The 21728-nt window shown below is 42.9% G+C and overlaps 1 protein-coding gene across 4 annotated transcripts in view; it reads right to left on the reverse strand.

Annotated features, from left to right (window-relative positions):
- marchf5 (membrane-associated ring finger (C3HC4) 5) overlaps window positions 1-21728 on the reverse strand; it is a 68549-nt gene that overhangs the window by 34647 nt on the left and 12174 nt on the right. For all 4 annotated transcript variants that reach the window (XM_021580240.3, XM_021580241.3, XM_090216660.1 and 1 more), the window contains exon 2: window positions 398-600. In XM_021580240.3, coding sequence (XP_021435915.1) covers window positions 398-600 — 203 coding nt within the window. The remainder of the gene's footprint in view (window positions 1-397; window positions 601-21728) is intronic.

Below are 21728 nucleotides of genomic sequence, written 5' to 3' on the forward strand. Positions count from 1 at the left end.
TGACACACGCAGCAAAGCTGTCTCAATATAGAAGGTAAGCTGGAACAGAATTACAAAACACTCAAATGACATGGGCCTGAATCATAACTGACTGAAATCATAACACATCACATAAGCAGTTCATTCATGTTAATCTCTCTACTCCTTACTCCTGATGTGTGATAAGCATACAGGTGGAAATCAGGGAAGACATTAGCTTGGACAGTGTGGCGACAATTCAATGATGTAGCCTAGAAACAGCGTGACATCATAAATTCAGGAACAACATCCAGCGCTGTAGCGCTAACTATCTCCTAGCTAATATTCCAGGAAAACTCCCATCTCTTTAACTATCTCCAAGAAACTCCAGTCCGGCCCATATCCACCAGGCCCCCGCCTTAGCCCTGTCATATCATACCCAGCTTGGGGAAGACGATGAGGTACTCGGCGTTGCACTGCGGACAGGACACGCGGGCCGTGCTGTTGCCCCTCTGCTTCTCGTCCACCCAGCGCTGCAGACATGCCTGGTGCACCCACTTGGTGGAGCCTCGGCAGCGACACGGACGCACCCACTCCGCCGTGCGGTCATCCTCATCCGTGGCGAAGCATACCCAGCAGCTCCTGAAACAAACAAACAAACACAGGAGAGAGGTTGTTACACAGGCACATAAAGTATACACAGGCAGAGGTCTCTCTCACACACACACACACACACACACACGTGGCTGAAACACTGGGGCTGTTAGTTTTTGTATCAATCTGTATACCAGTAAATTAAGTATTCTCAGTGCATTTGACAAATGGTTGTGTGTCAGGGGCAGGGTTTGCATTCATTTAGATCATGTGACCTTCCACCCTGTAAACCTCAGAGCTACCCAACACACTGGCTGATTAACAGCACGTTTAAGGGCAAAGCAAACTTGACCAGAGCCAAGGCAGTTCTTCAAATGTAGGCCTTCCATGGCAATAAACACCCTCACCTCTGGTACGAGGAAACACAACTGAAGCCCTGCCCCCTGGGCACTGATTGACAGGTAGGGAGAGAGAGAGTGCTCCTCTGGAACAGGAAGACAGAACAAACAGGTACCCAAGACAAGACAGACTACATGAGACCTTGCATTCACCATGGAATGCAGGCTTAAAAAGAAATAAGGTAAAAGCCTACAAAATCCCAAACTATTGAGTCATACAATCATTCTGTGAAGGTCATAGGAGTGTGTGTGTGTGTGTGTGTGTGTGTGTACACTGTTACACACACTGCAGCTGAAGAAGTCTGATCTGGATCAAACTGAAATCACCCTACATCTGAGGGAGTGCGCTGTCCAAAGCACCGGGCCAAGAGAAGAACGCTTGAAATGCAATCTCAACCCGTGGCCTCAGGGGAACAGCACTCCGAAAGTGGGCAGTCAGCAGAACAGTCACCTCTAATACACTGGAGTCCAAAGGCTTGGCACAGGCTTTTATACTTGGGGTTACATTTTGGATAAAGGTGGTTGGAGGACATTTTCTTAGGTCAGGCCTTGCCCTTAGAACCGACAACGGTGTTGTGTAGTGATCAAAGAATCCTCTGACAGTTGACTGAATAGATGTGTCCTGGAATACAGTGACGGTGCACAACTCAATCAAGATCAATAACGCAAAGAATCTGCTCAGTGAGGAAAATGAACTGAAAAGCGGTGTATGCCAGCAGCGTCAAAGCGTAGGCAGCCTACTAAATTAATAGGGCCTACATTTTCCTGCCATGTGGACACAGCACCTTATACCACTGCGACCTGTATGGTCTAGTCGGCTGGCCCTCGCTACATATTCGTCGCCAGACCCACTGGCTCCAGGTCATCTACAAGTCCATGCGAGGTAAAGCTCCACCTTATCTCAGTTCACTGGTCACGGTGGCAACACCCACCCGTAGCACGCGCTCCAGCAGGTGTATCTCACTGATCATCCTTAAAGCCAAAACCTCATTTGGCCGCCTTTCCTTCCAGTTCTCTGCTGCCTGTGACTGGAACGAATTGCAAAAATCGCTGAAGCTGGAGACTTTTATCTCCCTCATCAACTTTAAACATCTGCTATCTGAGCAGCTAACTGATCGCTGCAGCTGTATATAGTCCATCGGTAAATAGCCCACCCAATTTACCTACCTCATCCCCATACTGTTTTTATTTATTTACTCTTCTGCACACCCGTATCTCTACCTGCACATGACCATCTGATAATTTATCACTCCAGTGTTAATCTGCTAAATTGTAATTATTTGCCTACCTCCTCATGCCTTTTGCACACAATGTATATAGACTATTTTCTTTTTTTCTCTACTGTGTTATTGACTTGTTTATTGTTTGCTCCATGTGTAACTCTGTGTTGTCTGTTCACACTGCTATGCTTTATCTTGGCCAAGTCGCAGTTGTAAATGAGAACTTGTTCTCAACTAGCCTACCTGGTTAAATAAAGGTGAAATAAAAAAATAAAAAATGTCTAGGACCATATGCACAGGCAAGAGAGTCAACCTGAAAGTCCTTCTCAAACATGCCACAGGCAAATACTAACGGAAAACAATGGCCATAATGATGATTTTGATCAATGCAGGAATGATAAATATGATGAATAGTAGCACTGAGATAAGCCTGGTTGATGTTTATAGAGAATGGATAACAAACTGGTCTGTCTTCTGTAGCCTACTAGTTTATCTCCATGCTTGATACAGTGTGTGCTCCTTGGTAAGACATTCCACATATATGCCAGAGGCCTTCTGCCTTAGTATGTAGTAGATCAGGTATTCACAAACTGGGGTACGCCAAATAAAAATGTGATTCACATTTAATAAATAAATACACATATATATATATATACACATACACATATATATATATACACATACACATATATATATATACACATACACATATATATATATATATACACATACACATATATATATATATACACATACACATATATATATATATACACATACACATATATATATATATATATATATATATATATATATACACATACACATATATATATATATACACATACACATATATATATATATATATATATATATATATATATATATATATATATATATATATATATATATATATATACACATACACACTATATATATATATAAATCCAAATTTTCAAAGAGTCCATTTATATTTTCCAACAGGGCTATACATTTGGGTGAGGTTTATTTCCTCGCCTGAGTAGCCTAGTTTCACTGCCAAAAATAAAATGAAACCATCTACTATTCAGCTAAATAAAACAATGTCAAATACAGGTAGCCTAGTCAAATAATTAACATCCAAATCAAATCACATTAACCATTACTCTCTCACGGGATTTCCACTAACGGTCCGTATGTAGCCAAACGTAGCTGCTGCTCATTCTGTTTGCTCGAAAATTGATAAATGGTTAAAAAAAAAGTAAGTCCACAGAGACACATACCAGCTCTACTGGTAGTACTGCTACTACAAGCAGTACTACACCTGCACCTGTCGACGACACAAGTTGTTCTGCTTCAACAAGTACATCCAATGCTAGCATCAGTAATTCTACACTTGTTAGCCCAGCTAGAAAACTAAACAGGCACAGACTGTGTGTGGAAAATGATTTAAGACTGAGACTCTCTCTAATACAACCCAACATTGCAGAGTTATGTGCATCCTTTCAAGCACACCCTTCTCATGAACCTGTGGTGAGTTATTCACAATTTTCGATGAACAAATAAGGTTTTATATTTAAGATGGTTAAATAAAAGAGGAAAATGATTGATTGTTATATTATTATTTGTGCCCTGGTCCTATAAAAGCTTTTTGTCACTTCCCAGGAGCCGGGTTGTGACAAAAACTCACACTCATTGTTATGTTTAATAAATGTATAGTATAGTGTGTGTGTGTGGCAGGCTTACAATGATGGCAAAAAAACAACATTTGAGAGTGCACTGACCCTGGTGCTAGAGGGGGTATGTAGCTGGAGGTTGAATGTTTGAAGGGGTACGGGACTAAAACAAGTTTGGGAACCACTCTAGTTGAGCAATACTCTAAACAACTGTGTTCTTATCAGCGGAGCAGAGAGGGTGACTGAGCATCATCATCTCCCTCCATCTCCGTGACATTCAGACAGATGTGGTGTTCTGATCCGGAGCAAAGCCATAATTGAATAGAATTACTCCTTGCTCTCAGCCCAGCCAGGTATTAGGCCATAACAGGCCATTGATCAACCTGTGAGCCTCTTCCAAAACTCATTTATCCCATCCTCCCTTCTTCCTCTTCTGTCCTCCCACACAAAGACCCTCCTCATGACACTCCCTTTGCATAGGGAGTAAATGGTCCAATCCTACACTTACCAGGGGACTCAAAAAATACTAACTTCAGCCTCTATTCCCTTTGAATGAAGCCATTCAGGTAAACACTTGACCTGCAAGCATTTTACACTGAATAAACTCAAGTTAATCATGCTTCCTGCATGGGCGATGCACTTTACCACATGAATAATTGGTTTGGTTTGCAGCAATGAGCGTAGACGAGGAATAATTAAAGTAACATCAGTCTCAGTGAAACATCTGGGGAGAGATTAGATATCAAAACACCTTGACCTTGTCGGCATAAGTCAAGAAACAGCTCATCATCTTGCCTTTACATCATTAAAATCAGTTGCGTAGGAGAGATGTGTTTCATTACTGCATGTATTAATGTGTGTGGTGTAGTTTGGTCTGAATAATGCAGACCAATCCAAAACCATGCTATTATTCCCACTGATGCTCAGCCATCTACAAGCTTGCACTTGCTAGCTAATTTGTCCTATTTAGCTAGCTTGCTGTTGCTAGCTAACTTGTCCTGGGATATAAACATTGAGTTGTTATTTTACCTGAAATGCAAAAGGTCCTCTACTCCGACAATTAATCCACACATACAACGGTCAACCGAATCGTTTCTAGTCATCTCTCCTCCTTCTAGGCTTTTTCTTCTCGACTTTATATTGCGATTGGCAACTTTCATAAATTAGGTGCATTACCGCCATTGACCTCGTTCGTCTTTCAGTTACCCACGTGGGTATAACCAATGAGGAGATGGCGCGTGGGCATATGCTTCTAAAAGTCAATGAGGAGATGGGAGAGGCAGGACTTGCAGTGCGATCTGCGTCACAAATAGAACGGACTTCTATTTTAGCCCTTGGCAACGCAGACGCTCGTTGGCGCTCGCGAGCAGTGTGGGTGCAATAATTTAATAATATAGATTTCTACATGTATTCTGTAACGCGAGCGGTGTAGTCAGCCTGTTAGTTGACAATAGAAGTTATAGGCCTACTGCTGCATTGGCCTATAGGCTATGAGTTCCATGCGCTCATTTCTTTAGCCGCCGGTATATTAAGGTGTCCATATGGTAGAGGCTGGTGCTCATGCATTTCATGTTTGACATTTGTACCATTTTAATTCAGATTTTTATGATCAACCATGTGACAATGATTTTGATAAACAAAAATGTTATTCTTGAAATGGAACTGTTCCACAAAAATGTGCATATGAAAATCATAACTGGCATGCAGATTGGTAGAAATGGTACGATAAATTGTAAGATTCCCCAAACTTGAAACTCACGCACAACATATTTAGTCTTTATAAAATAATTGCCTTTCATTGTCGGATTTGCCTATAGGCAACTTTGAAGCAAGGTAAGACAAGCCTCATAATATAAAGGAAAACATTCAGGTTTCAAACAATTAAATAGGCCTGTTATTAAAATGCATACTGCCTCCAACTCACATTGTAAAGTGGTGGTGACACACTAATAGCCTGTTACCTGCACTTGTATTACCAGTTGATAAATACAAATAAGCCTAGCTCTTTTTAACCATGCACCAAACCTGTTTAACACACTTTTGCATTTATAATTGTTGTACAATGAATGGGCCTATAAAAGCATGGTTTACTCCAGCAGCAACCAGCATGAAGAGCTCCATGACAAATCCCGCTCAAAATAAGCTCTAGATGCTGTGTTGGATAATTTGTATTTATTTTTTAATAAAAAAAAAAAGATGACTGACGAAAATACATTATGCAAATGAACCCACAGACCGATAAGCATGACGGTCAAATGTGTTTCCATTGACTGGTATTTCCATCAATTAATAAAAAGCCTTATTTGGCAATGGGACGTTTTTTCTCCCGGTCGTTTTTGCTGGCAACAGTTTTGTTTGTGGGCTTTTCATTTATACATTTTTGGCCAAAAGCCGGCAACTGCCGGTTAACGGAAACCCGAAGCCAAAGGTACTGAATGTCAGCTAATTTTTTTTTAAAGTACACCTAATTCAGGCCAATTTTTGCCAAACAATGAAGCTAATGGAAAAACAGCAGGAGACCTATGACTAAAACCAAGTCACTAACTACAGTTCCATTGATGGTTAGTTCTTGTTCATGTTCAATCACCATGTCCCTGTTGCTAGGTGATTTGATAGTAAGAGGAGTGTTGAGGCCTTTTTCCAATCCGTCCATATGACATTTACATGCTTGTTTCCATAATTACACAGAACCTTCAAGAGTTGGCATTTCAATGGGTGAATAAAATAATGATTCATCTCCACCCCTCATAAAATAATGACATAAATCCAGTAAGAAGAGACAGTTGATGCCTGGAGATGTTTTTTTCTCTGGTGATACACTGCTGAGTTTTGGATATAGTTATCAGGCCAGTCTATAATGTTAATACGGCATACCTTTACCCAATCCTAATATGGCATACCTATACCCAATCCCTATAAGCCAACATACAGTATAACAATGATGTAATCACATTATCATAAAAGAAAGGAGCCTAATATCTTTAGTCTTCTCTTTATGGTTATATTTTATGGTGAAATCAACGTACATCGACACTGTTCCAAAGACTAGCCTATCCTGCATTCCTGGCCTGTCAAAAAACTATCCTACAGTTTGACACTGAGTCATGTCAAACACGAGCCAAGTCTGAGGACATACTAGACCCCGTCTAAGAATAGGAAAAATCCTCTCATTGCTTATTTGACCAAAAAAAGGCTGATCTAGTCTACTTCCTGTCCTTAAGAAAACAACAACAGGTACGCTGAGAATGGGCTCCGAGGCTCTTTTGCTTTCCCTTGGAAGCAGGAAATGGCCCAGATCACATCCAGCATTTATGATGAAGCAGAATTATCTTTTCAATGAATAAAGGACATGATCTGCAGAGATTTTCATGGTCAGTTGTCCAGTACTAAAGAATGTCTAGGATATGACTAGTGTCCACTTAAGATGAACTAGTTCTCCAGCTCCCCGCTGTCCTTGACAGAAAAAGAGAGCCGTTATGCCAACTCCATACACAGCACAAAAAATGCCTAGGACTACTTCAAGGTAAGAATCAATAGCTAGTCACTTTGTTTTGATTTCTTAGTATGCTTGTGCTTCCTCAGCCTGCTCCACCCACGTTAAGCTGCGGTTTCATCATCCCGAGCCCCAGCCGGCTGTGTGTGGGGGTGGGATGGGTCCAACGTGGCTGCACCGAATCCCATAATACCACCATGTATAATTAAACCTGCCTGCTCCCAGGCCTGAATAATGGATGACAAATCTCTGGCCATCTCGGGTCATCTGCCTCCAGCCCAGGGTGTGCTCTGTTGCCCGGGCCGCAGGTGGGCGGGATAGGGGCCCTCCCTGAAGGGCCACCGTCAGGGCCCCTGGCTCAGCCGTGCTCAGGAAGCTAAGTATACCTGGTTGACGTTCCATCCTCCAGGTGTGAATAAAACATGAGGCTGTGGGAGAGCTCACTGGAGCCTAGGGGTCGGGGTGCTCAGGTAACGTGGGCCTGTGGACAACCAGGGACAATGTGGCAAAACCGAGTCTGTGATAGAAACATTAACTCTCCTTCCTCCACTCTCCTCATATTAACCTCCTCCATCCTTCCACTGTGACTCTGTCCTCTTGTCTCCTCAATGTGAACCTACACCCTGCTGGGATGTCCACAACCTGCTACACAATACGGTACATCCTCTTGCATTACCTGTGGCTACGGTTACACCACAGTTAGCTACGGTGGACATGATGGGTCAAATGCTCATTTGGCTTTGAGCCAAGAAGGCTACCTAGCTTCCTACTCCAAAATTAGGGGAGGTTGGAAAATAGTCCACACCAGAGAGGATATTTCCTTGTCCAGATCCACAGAGCATGCAGTCACAGAGCAGCCATTTGTAGTGTACAAAACATGGAAAGAGTGGTTGTTCCTAATGAGAGACTGACCATGTGAATCCAGGTGAAAGTTATTAACCTTATTGATGTCACCTGTTAAATCCACATTAAGTCAGTGTAGACGAAAGGGGGGAGACAAAATTAAGAATTTTTAAGCATTGACACAATTGAGACATGGATTGTGTATGTGTGCTATTCAGAGGGTGAATGGGCAAGACAAAAGATGTGTCTTTGAACGGCACACTGGTTTGTGACAAGAACTGCAACACTGCTAGGTTTTTCACACTCAACAGTTCCTCGTGTGTATCAAGAACGGTCCACCACCCAAAAGGACATCCAGCCAACTTGACACAACTGTGGGAAGCATTGGAGTCAACATGGGCATCCGTGTGGAACTCTTTCACCGCCTTGTAGAGTCCATGCCCTGATGAATTGAGGCTGTTCTGAGGGCAAAATCTCAATATCAGGAAGTTGTTCCTAATGTTTTGTACACTCAGTGTATATCTACTGTTCCAGTCAAAGGTTTGGAGACACCTACTCATTCAAGGGTTTTTCTTACTTTTTTATGCATTGTAGAATAATAGTGAAGACATCAAAACTATGAACAACACACATGGAATCATGTAGTAACAAAAAAAAGTGTTAAACATATCAAAATATATTTAATATTCTTCAAAGTAGCCACCCTTTGCCTTGATGACAGCTTTGCGCACTCTGCATTCCCTCAACCAGCTTCACCTGGAATGCTTTTACAACAGTCTTGAAGGAGTTCCCACTTAGGCTGAGCACGTTGGCTGCTTTTCTTTCACATTGCGGTCCAAATCATTCCAAACCATCTCAATTGGGTTGAGGTCAGGTGATTGTGGAGGCGAGGTCATCTGATGCAGCACGCCATCACTCTCCTTCTTGGTCAAATAGCCCTTACACAGCCTGGGGGTGTGTTGGGTCATTGTCCTGTTGAAAAACAAAATGATAGTCCCACTAAGCGCAAACCAGATGGGATGACGTATAGCTGCAGAATGCTGTGGTAGCCATGCTCGTTAAGTTCACCTTGAATTCTAAATAAATCACTGACAGTGTCACCAGCAAACCACCTACACTCCTCATCCCATGCATTATGGTGGGAACCACACATGGAGATCATCTATTCACCTACCTACAGAGTTCCATCGGTCTAATGCCCTTTGCTTGTGTTTCTTGGCCCAAGCAAGTATCTTCTTATTATTGGTGTCCTTTAGTAGTGGTTGCTTTGCAGCAATTCAAACATGAAGGCCTGATTCACGCAGCCTCCTCTGAACAGTCGATGTTGAGATGTGTCCGTTACTTGCACTCTGGCAAGCATTTATTTGGGCTGCAATTTCTGACCTTCATGTCTTAAAGTAATGATGGACTGTCATTTCTCTTTGCTTATTTGAGCTGTTCTTGCCATAATATGGACTTGGTCTTTTACGAAATAGGGCTATCTTCTCTATACCAACCCTACCTTGTCAAAACACAACTGATTGGCTCAAACGCATTAAGAAATTCCACAAATAAACAAGGCACACCTGTTAATTGAAATGCATTCCAGGTGAAGCTGGTTGAGAGAATGCCAATAGTGTGCAAAGCTGTCATCAAAGCAAAGGGTGGCTACTTTGAAGAATATTTTAATATGAAATATATTTTGATATGTTTAACTTTTTTTGGTTACTACATGATTCCATATGTGTTATTTCATAGTTTTGATGTCTTCATTATTATTCTACAATGTAGAAAATAGTAAAAAATAAAGAAAAACCCTCGAATGAGTCAGTGTCTCCAAACTTTTGACTGGTGCTGTAGCTTCTGACTATATGAGCATATCATTGTGACTGTGAGCCCGGTCGAGGTTAACAAAGGCCCAGAAGAAAAAGATCAGTAAAACCGGAGCTGAGAGGCAGCAGAGCGAGCGAGAGGGATGAAACAGAAGGACGGTACGCTGATTGGAACGGTGGACAGACATCTCCACAGGAGCACGGCCGAGGGAACAATGGCGAATGTGGGCGCTCTCCCAGATTCATCGGCTCCTGTACCCGTAACCTTGCCCCTCCATATGACAGGCTGCAATACAACTTGCGAAACGCTATCCTCTCCAAGAAACCCTAACCCCTGGCTCACAAAAAGCTTGAGTCTAGTCTGCCAACCAATAAAGGCTTGAAACAGACAGGTTTGAATTAGACCACACTTGTCAAAAATGTAGCTTAAACATGGCATCAGTCTTGGAAAGACAGACATGCATAATTATGGAAATAGTTCCCCAGAATCAGATGAACTCATGAATACCATTTTTATGTTTCTAACATTAGCGCAATTGCTAACTAGCATTAGCACAATGCCTATAAGTCTATGGTAACAGCATGCTGGTTGTTATCATAGACGCCGGGTCATTGTGCCAATGCTTTTCAGCACTGGCTCGCAAAATTAGCTCTAACTTCCTACATACTGGATGCAGAGATATAAAAATGGTGTCCAGGTGTTTGACTCCGGGGAAGTAGATACATTTCCAAAATAAGTCAATTGACAAAGGAATTAGGCCCTAATCTATGGATTTCACATGACTGGGAATACAGATATGCATCTGTTGGTCACAGACACCTTCCAAAAAAAGGTAGGGGAGTGGATCACAAAATCTGTCAATATCTAGTGTGACCACTATTCTCTTTCACATACAGTTTATCAGGCTGTTGATTGTGGCCTGTGGAACGTTGCCCCACGCCTCTTCAATGGCTGTGCGAAGTTGCTGGATATTGGCGGGAACTGCAACACGCTGTCGTACACGCCAATCCAGAGCATCCCAAACATGCTCAATGGGTGACATGTCTAGTGAGTATGCAGGCCATGGAAGAACTGGGACATTTTCAGCTTCCAGGAATTCTGTTCAAATCTTTGCAACAAGGGGCCATGCATTATCATCCTGAAACATAAAGTGATGGCGGGCGGATGAATTGCATGACAATGGGCCTCTGTGCATTAAAATTGTCATTGATATAATGCAATAGTGTTCGTTGTCCGTAGCTTATGCCTGCCCATACCATAACTCCACCGGCAACATGGGGCACTCTATTCACAATGTTGATATACGCAAACCGTTCACCCACACAACCTCAAACACACTGTCTGCCATCTGCCCGGTACAGTTGAAACCAGTATTCATCCATGAAGAGCACACTTCTCCATCATGCCAGTGGCCATCGAAGGTGAGCATTTGTCCACTGAAGTAAGTTATGACGCCGAAGTGCAGTCAGGTCAAAACCCTGGTGAGGACAACGAGCATGCAGCTTCTCTGAGATGGTTTCTGACAGTTACACTTGTTCTTTATTTGTAAGGCCAGTTGGACGGACTGCCGAGCAACAGCTTGGGTGGACATTCCTGAAGTCAGCATGCCAATTGCACGCTCCCTCAACTTGAGATATCTGTGGCATTGTGTCGTGTGACAAAACTGCACATTTTAGAGTGGCCTTTTATTGTCCCCAGCACAAGGTGCACCCGTATAATGATCATGCTGTTTAATCAGCTTCTTGATATGCCACACCTGTCAGGTGGATGGATTATCATGGCAAAGGAGAAATGCTCACTAACAGGGGAAAAGTGCACAAAATGAGATTAATAAGCTTCTTGTGCGTATGGAACATTTCTGGGGTCTTTAATTTCAGCTCATGAAACAGGGGACCAACACTTTACATGTTGCATTTATATTTTTGTCCAGTATACTGTACTCAGAGGTCAACTGATATTGTGCATTTTAAACAGGACCTCTTAAAAGGACAATTCTGCCACTTTTTTTAACAGTTGTGAACAACTAAGATTTGATACACATTTCAATGTTTTATCGTTTTTTTCAGTCATACTGTACGTTAAGCTTCAAAGATGTCTGCAGAAAGAATGGGGCTCTACTGTAGTGAATACTAATTTTCTTTACTATACCTTCACTCTACTGTGCTGTCCAAACTTGTGAAACAGATGTCTATGATCACTTCAGATTTGGTCTGGCCAGGGTGGACTGACCAAATAGCTGTGCTCAGTGGGTGAGGATGCTTGTTACAGTAAATGGAAAGAGGGTAGGTGACATGGTAGGTGTCAGTAAGAGCCAGGAGAGGTGACATTAACTAGAGAGAAGCGGGAGGCAAAGTGTGAGTGCGAGGTTGTCCAGACTGTTTTTCACAGTCTTGCTTTGACCACTAGACGACAGAAAAAAAGAAAAAAAAGTTTTTACTTGAACATAACAGTATGCCAGTGGAAGGGAGGACAGTAGCAGATGACCCAACTGTGATTTGTGACTACCATGATTTTCCATTGTAGCCAATGCAATTGAAGATTTCTGTTACTGATTTGGTAACAGAATAAGGAGTTTTAAATCAATTCATCAAACTTGAGAAGTAAAAACACTAACTAAATTGGTAGGTCTACCTTTACTTGTTATTTCTGTGAACTTTCATTAGGCCTATTCTCCCTTATGAGGGAGAGAAAATCAAAATGTCTTAAAGATATGTGGGTTTTTGGTAACGAAATTGCAAGGCACAAGGCAATGTTTCTTAAACTAACAGAAGGCAAATAAATCATTCAAACCTAAATATAAAAGTATTGACATTAGTTGGGAGGAGTCTACTTCAACATTGCGCTTTGACATATTTCTAATACCTTTTAAGACTTATTCTTGTAGAAGTTGTCTAACACCCCTTTTCCATCTGTTTGACCAGAAATCAAAGTCTTGCTTATTCCTCATTTTTTTAGATGGAAAATGGTTGAAAAATGTACATTACCAGTCAAAAGTTTGGACACTAAATTATTCAAGGTTTTTTATTTATTTTTACTATCTTCTACATTGTAGAATAATAGTGTAGACATCAACACTATGAAATAACACATATGGAATCATGTAGTAACCAAAAAAAAGAGTTAAGCAAATCCTAATATATTTTATTTGAGATTCTTCAAAGTAGCCACCCTTTGCCTTGATGACAGTTTTGCCCACTCTTGGTATTCTCTCAACCAGCTACACCTGGAATGTGTTTACAACAGTCTTGAAGGAGTTCCCACAAATGCTGAGCACTTGTTGGCTGCATTTCCTTCACTCTGCGGACCAACTCATACCAAACCATCTCAATTGGATTGAGATCGGGTGATTGTGGAGGCCAGGTCATCTGATGCAGCACTCCACCCCTCTCCTTCTTGGTCAGGTAACCACATAGGCGGAGATCATCTGCTCACCTACTCTGCGTCTCACAAAGACACAGCGGTTGGAACCAGAGATTTCAAATTTGGACTCACTAGTCTAATGTCCATTGCTTGTGTTTCTTGGCCAAAGCAAGTCTCTTCTTATTGGTGTCCTTTAGTAGTGGTTGCTTTGCAGCAATTCGAACATGAGGGCCAGATATTGCGACTACACTTGAAGAAAGTTACCTTCATGTCTTAAAGTAATGATGGACGGTCATTTCTCTTTGCTTATTTGAGCTGTTCTTGCCATAATATGGACTTGGTCTTTTACCAAATAGAGCCATCTTCTATATACCAACCCTACCTTGTAACAACAGAACTGATTGGCTCAAACGCATTAAGAAGGAAAGAAATACCCAAAATGTACTTTTAACAAGGCACACGTTATTTTAAATGCATTCCAGGTGACTACCTCATGAAGCTGGTTAAGAGAATGCCAAGAGTGTGCAAAGCTGTCATCAAGGCAAAGGGTGCCTACTATTTAACGCTTTTTGGTTACTACATGATTCCATGTGTAACTTCATAGTTTTGATGTCTTTACTATTATTCTACAATGTATAAAATAGTAAAAATAAAATAAAAAAACCTTGAATGAGTAAGTTTCCAAACTTTTGACTGTCACGGTATATATATATACACTGCTCAAAAAAATAAAGGGAACACTAAAATAACACATCCTAGATCTGAATGAATGAAATATTCTTATTAAATACTTTTTTCTTTACATAGTTGAATGTGCTGACAACAAAATCACACAAATGATCAATGGAAATCAAATTTATCAACCCTGGATTTGGAGTCACACTCAAAATTAAAGTGGGAAACCACACTACAGGCTGATCCAACTTTGATGTAATGTCCTTAAAACAAGTCAAAATGAGGCTCAGTAGTGTGTGTGGCCTCCACGTGCCTGTATGACCTCCCTCCAATGCCTGGGCATGCTCCTGATGAGGTGGCGGATGGTCTCCTGAAGGATCTCCTCCCAGACCTGGACTAAAGCATCCGCCAACTCCTGGACAGTCTGTGGTGCAACGTGGTGGATGGAGCGAGACATGATGTCCCAGATGTGCTCAATTGGATTCAGGTCTGGGGAACGGGCGGGCTAGTCCATAGCATCAATGCCTTCCTCTTCCAGGAACTACTGACACACTCATGCTACCACTAGAGTGAAAGCACCGCCAGCATTCAAAAGTGACCAAAACATCAGCCAGGAAGCATAGGAACTGAGAAGTGGTCTGTGGTCACCACCTGCAGAACCACTCCTTTATTGGGGGTGTCTTGCTAAATGCCTATAATTTCCACCTGTTGTCTATTCCATTTGCACAACAGCATGTGACATGTATTGTCAATCAGTGTTGCTTACTAAGTGGACAGTTTGATTTCACAGAAGTGTGATCGACTTGGAGTTACTTTGCTTTGTTTAAGTGTTCCCTTTATTTTTTTGAGCAGTGTATATATATATATACATTCCTTAATTTCTCAGTAATATAGATGCTTAGCTTTCATTTGACACCCAATTTAACATGCTCATATGAACCTCACGCTGGTGCTCATGGATCCTTTTACATGGAAAGGGCAGGCAGGACATTTATTCATCATCCTTTTTGATGTGCAATAATAAACCTTAGCAGGTTGATTTTGAACGCTCTCCAAGCCCAACACTCCTTGCCAGGGCTGAAAGAATGTTGCTACTGTGGCACAGCAACCTAAGCACTATTGGACAATTGTGTTTGTATACAAGTCCAACCAGCAGGAAGAATACCTGGTTCAGGAAAAGAGCAAGAATGCAGCAACAACTCCTATGATTTAAGTTAACCTACAACTATTTTTCCGCATCATTTCTGGAAATAGGGTAAAAAGGGCACACTTGATTGTGCACGACGGAAGGATTCACTGTCTGGTACAAAGATTGAGGGCGACGTTACAGCTAGTTTTCCTCGTCGTCTCAAAGTCTAGCGTTGTTTTTTAAGAAAGGCCTGAGCCACTTCACAAAGGCTCCTTTCACTCAGCGGCAATCACGTGACTTTGGGAAAACTGGAGGTTCCGCAGCGCTAAGGCAGGCGATCGGATGTTGCCCCACAAAGGTTTTCAATTCAGATTAAGTCCTGGGGGATTCCGCACGGCAGCCTTAGTGCCTCCACTCCATAACAGATTGTACAGGCAGACTGTCTACACAACAAACAATCCTGGGCTGCATCTACTCCACAATAAAACAAGTGATATCTAGCCTAGGCCTACCTCAACTGCCAACAAATCCTTAGTTGGGCCTTTTATTTGTATTTATTTAACTTGGTAAGTAAGTTAAGAACAAATTCTTATTTACAATGACGGCCTACAACAGCCAAACCGGGACGATGGGTCCTATGGGACTCACAATCACGGCCGGTCGTGAAACAACCTGGGTTTGAACCAGGGTGTCTGTAGTGACGCCTCAAGCACTGAGACACAGTGCCTTAGTAGGCCTCCCAAGTGGCGCAGCCGTCTAACACAACACGTCTTCTACTACTAGCCTACACCATAACATTGTGGAACCTACCTCTACTCAATCAGGCTCATACTCTATGGCCCTCGTGTATTGTTACTAGGGCTGTGCCCGACTAAAATCTTAAGTCGACCGAGAGTAGTCTGTTCTTCGGACCAATTGATTGGTCAACATTTTTAAACATGTATAGTTGAAGTCCGACGTTTACATACACTTAGGTTGGAGTCATTAAAACTCGTTTATCCACCACTCCACAAATGTCTTGTTAACAAACTATAGTTTTGGCAAGTCGGTTAGGACATCTACTTTGTGCATGACAAGTCATTTGTCATGCAAAAAACAATCCAAGATGGCGTAGCAGTCGGACATATTTGTCCTTCGTCTTGTCGTGTCCCATGTAGATATATTTTTCTTTGCATGTCTTTTTATATTTTTCTAAACCCTTACTTCAAAATATTCTCCTGCAACCCGCCTCACCCAATGTGGTGTGGACCTGCTTTTTCTCTAACATATTTTTCTTTGCCTCTATTACTGGAATCTCTCCAACATAAACTAGCCAGCTAACGGTCATCAGCTAACCTCAAGCTCGGAAAGCTCTCGCCAGTTTGTACAACACAATTGAACCAGAGCATACCAGACCTATTTTTATCTCCATATCCCCGGATTCCTATCGCAACGTTTGACCTCTGTCATTGCCAACAAAGGGTATATAACAAAGTATTGAGATAAACTTTTGTTATTAACCAAGTATTTATTTTCCACCATAATTTGCAAATAAATTCATTAAAAATCCTACAGTGTGATTTTCTGGATTTTTTTCTCATTTTGTCTGTAATAGTTGAAGTGTACCTATGATGAAAATTACAGGCCTCTCTCATCTTTTTAAGTAGGAGAACATGCACAATTGGTGGCTGACTAAATATTTTTTGCCCCACTGTATATAAATAGGCACCTGATGCTGTGATTAAAAATAAAGACAAATTACTAAAGAGGGACGCAGAGATCTATACAGCCTAACCAGAAAAAGAAAAAAATATGTTGCCAACCCTCCTCCTCTCGCTGGTCTTTGCAGATTCTGCCATTACGCTCCTAAAGTTGCCGGTAATAGGCTACACCAGGGGTCTGCAACTTTTTCCATTTGGAGTACCAAGTTATCGTACCATTTCTACTAATCTGCGTGCCAGTTATGATTTTCATATGCACATTTTCTTGGAACATTTTGATCTTATTTATAATCATAAGTCATTATATAAAAAATATAAAAAATCTTTGGCATGTGGTTAATCAAAATTATATCTAAATGAAAATGATACAAATCTAAAAGTAACCTCTATTGCTTTACCAAAATGTAAAAATAGCCTTCATACAGTGCATTCGGAAAGTTTTCAGACCCATTCACTTTGTCCACATTTTGTTACGTTACAGCCTTATTCTAAAATGGATGAAATAGTTCCCTCCCCCCATCAATCTACATACAATACTCCATAATGACAAAGCCAAAACATTTTATTTTTTTTTGTAAAAAAACAAATCACATTTAAATAAGTATTCAGACCATTTACTCAGTACTTTGTTGAAGCACCTTTGGCAGAGATTACAGCCTCAAGTCTTCTTGGTTATGAAGCTACAAGCTTGGCACACCTGTATATGGGGAGTTTCTCCCATTCTTCTCTGCAGATCCTCTCAAGCTCTGTCAGGTTAGATGGGCAGTGTCACTCTCTCCAGAGATGTTCGATCAGGTTCAAGTCCGGGCTCTGGCTGGAGCACTCAAGGACATTAAGAGATTTGTCCCAAAGCCTCTCCTGCGCTGTCCTGGCTGTGTGCTGAGGGACATTGTCCTGGTGGAAGATGAACCTTTGCACCAGTCTGATGTCCTGAGCACTCTGGAGCAGGTTTTCAAGGATCCCTCTTTACTTTGCTCCGCTCATTATCCCCACGATCCTGACTAGTGTCCCAGTCTCTGCCGCTGAAAAACATCCCCACAGCATGATGCTGCCACAACGCTTCACTTTAGGGATGGTACCAGATTTCATCTAGATGTGATGCTTGGCATTCAGGCCAAAGAGTTCAATCGTAGTTTCATCAGACCAAACCCTCCAAGTTTCCCGCCCCAGCAAGCTCCGGACAGACAGACACAGCTGTAGAGTATTTGCGCAAGGGAAGAAGTAATCAGGTAGGCCTACTTTATTTTTTATTTTTTATTTTATTTCACCTTTATTTAACCAGGTAGGCTAGTTGAGAACAAGTTCTCATTTGCAACTGCGACCTGGCCAAGATAAGGCATAGCAGTGTGAACAGACAACACAGAGTTACACATGGAGTAAACAATTAACAAGTCAATAACACAGTAGAAAAAAGGGGAGTCTATATATACATTGTGTGCAAAAGGCATGAGAAGGTAGGCAAATAATTACAATTATGCAGATTAACACTGGAGTGATAAATGATCAGATGGTTATGTACAGGTAGAGATTGGTGTGCAAAAGAGCAGAAAAATAAAAATAAATAAATAAAAACAGTATGGGGATGAGGTAGGTGAAAATGGGTGGGCTATTTACCAATAGACTATGTACAGCTGCAGCGATCGGTTAGCTGCTCGGATAGCAGATGTTTGAAGTTGGTGAGGGAGATAAAAGTCTCCAACTTCAGCGATTTTTGCAATTCGTTCCAGTCACAGGCAGCAGAGAACTGGAACGAAAGGCGGCCAAATGAGGTGTTGGCTTTAGGGATGATCAGTGAGATACACCTGCTGGAGCGCGTGCTACGGATGGGTGTTGCCATCGTAACCAGTGAACTGAGATAAGGCGGAGCTTTACCTAGCATGGACTTGTAGATGACCTGGAGCCAGTGGGTCTGGCGACGAATATGTAGCGAGGGCCAGCCGACTAGAGCATACAAGTCGCAGTGGTGGGTGGTATAATGTGCTTTAGTGACAAAACGGATGGCACTGTGATAAACTGCATCCAGTTTGCTGAGTAGAGTGTTGGAAGCAATTTTGTAGATGACGTCGCCGAAGTCGAGGATCGGTAGGATAGTCAGTTTTACTAGGGTAAGTTTGGCGGCGTGAGTGAAGGAGGCTTTGTTGCGGAATAGAAAGCCGACTCTTGATTTGATTTTCGATTGGAGATGTTTGATATGGGTCTGGAAGGAGAGTTTAGAGTCTAGCCAGACACCTAGGTACTTATAGATGTCCACATATTCAAGGTCGGAACCATCCAGGGTGGTGATGCTGGTCAGGCGTGCGGGTGCAGGCAGCGAACGGTTGAAAAGCATGCATTTGGTTTTACTAGCGTTTAAGAGCAGTTGGAGGCCACGGAAGGAGTGCTGTATGGCATTGAAGCTCGTTTGAAGGTTAGATAGCACAGTGTCCAAGGACGGGCCGGAAGTATATAGAATGGTGTCGTCTGCGTAGAGGTGGATCAGGGAATCGCCCGCAGCATGAGAAACATCATTGATATATACAGAGAAAAGAGTCGGCCCGAGAATTGAACCCTGTGGCACCCCCATAGAGACTGCCAGAGGACCGGACAGCATGCCCTCCGATTTGACACACTGAACTCTGTCTGCAAAGTAATTGGTAAACCAGGCAAGGCAGTCATCCGAAAAACCGAGGCTACTGAGTCTGCCGATAAGAATACGGTGATTGACAGAGTCGAAAGCCTTGGCAAGGTCTATGAAGACGGCTGCACAGTACTGTCTTTTATCGATGGCAGTTATGATATCGTTTAGTACCTTGAGCGTGGCTGAGGTACACCCGTGACCGGCTCGGAAACCAGATTGCACAGCGGAGAAGGTACGGTGGGATTCAAGATGGTCAGTGACCTGTTTGTTGACTTGGCTTTCGAAGACCTTAGATAGGCAGGGCAGGATGGATATAGGTCTGTAACAGTTTGGGTCCAGGGTGTCGCCCCCTTTGAAGAGGGGGATGACTGCGGCAGCTTTCCAATCCTTGGGGATCTCAGACGATATGAAAGAGAGGTTGAACAGGCTGGTAATAGGGGTTGCGACAATGGCGGCGGATAGTTTCAGGAATAGAGGGTCCAGATTGTCCAGCCCAGCTGATTTGTACGGGTCCAGGTTTTGCAGCTCTTTCAGGACATCTGCTATCTGGATTTGGGTAAAGGAGAACCTGGAGAGGCTTGGGCGAGTAGCTGCGGGGGGGGGGGAGCTGTTGTCCGAGGTTGGAGTAGCCAGGCGGAAGGCATGGCCAGCCGTTGAGAAATGCTTGTTGAAGTTTTCGATAATCATGGATTTATCGGTGGTGACCATGTTACCTAGTCTCAGTGCAGTGGGCAGCTGGGAGGAGGTGCTCTTGTTCTCCATGGACTTCACAGTGTCCCAGAACTTTTTGGAGTTGGAGCTACAGGATGCAAACTTCTGCCTGAAGAAGTTGGCTTTAGCTTTCCTGACTGACTGTGTGTATTGGTTCCTGACTTCCCTGAACAGTTGCATATCGCGGGGACTATTCGATGTTAGCGCAGTCCGCCACAGGATGTTTTTGTGCTGGTCGAGGGCAGTCAGGTCTGGAGTGAACCAGGGGCTATATCTGTTCTTAGTTCTGCATTTTTTGAACGGAGCATGCTTATCTAAAATGGTGAGGAAGTTACTTTTAAAGAAAGACCAGGCATCCTCAACTGACGGGATGAGGTCAATGTCCTTCCAGGATACCCGGGCCAGGTCGATTAGAAAGGCCTGCTCACAGAAGTGTTTTAGGGAGCGTTTGACAGTGATGAGGGGTGGTCGTTTGACTGCGGCTCCGTAGCGGATACAGGCAATGAGGCAGTGATCGCTGAGATCCTGGTTGTAGACAGCGGAGGTGTATTTGGAGGGCCAGTTGGTCAGGATGACGTCAATGAGGGTGCCCTTGTTTACAGAGTTAGGGTTGTACCTGGTGGGTTCCTTGATGATTTGAGTGAGATTGAGGGCATCTAGCTTAGATTGTAGGACTGCCGGGGTGTTAAGCATATCCCAGTTTAGGTCACCTAACAGAACAAACTCTGAAGCTAGATGGGGGGCGATCAATTCACAAATGGTGTCCAGGGCACAGCTGGGAGCTGAGGGGGGTCGGTAGCAGGCGGCAACAGTGAGAGACTTATTTCTGGAGAGAGTAATTTTCAAAATTAGTAGTTCAAACTGTTTGGGTATGGACCTGGAGAGTATGACATTACTTTGCAGGCTATCTCTGCAGTAGACTGCAACTCCTCCCCCTTTGGCAGTTCTATCTTGACGGAAGATGTTATAGTTGGGTATGGAAATCTCAGAATTTTTGGTGGCCTTCCTGAGCCAGGATTCAGACACGGCAAGGACATCAGGGTTAGCAGAGTGTGCTAGAGCAGTGAGTAAGACACACTTAGGGAGGAGGCTTCTGATGTTGACATGCATGAAACCAAGGCTTTTTCGATCACAGAAGTCAACAAATGAGGGTGCCTGGGGACATGCAGGGCCTGGGTTTACCTCCACATCACCCGCGGAACAGAGAAGGAGTAGTATGAGGGTGCGGCTGAAGGCTATCAAAACTGGTCGCCTAGGGCGTTGGGGACAGAGAATAAGAGGAGCAGGTTTCTGGGCATGGTAGAATATATTCAGGGCATAATGCGCAAACAGGGGTATGGTGGGGTGCGGGTACAGCGGAGGTAAGCCCAGGCACTGGGTGATGATGAGAGAGGTTGTATCTCTGGACATGCTGGTTGTAATGGGTGAGGTCACCGCATGTGTGGGGGGTGGGACAAAGGAGGTATCAGGGGTATAAAGAGTGGAACTAGGGGCTCCATTGTAAACTAAAACAATGATAACTAACCTGCACAACAGTATACAAGGCATATTGACATTTGAGAG

The sequence above is a fragment of the Oncorhynchus mykiss genome, chromosome 23 (genome assembly GCF_057628025.1).
Source record: "Oncorhynchus mykiss isolate SJ-2025 chromosome 23, ASM5762802v1, whole genome shotgun sequence".
Classification (NCBI taxonomy): domain Eukaryota; kingdom Metazoa; phylum Chordata; class Actinopteri; order Salmoniformes; family Salmonidae; genus Oncorhynchus; species Oncorhynchus mykiss.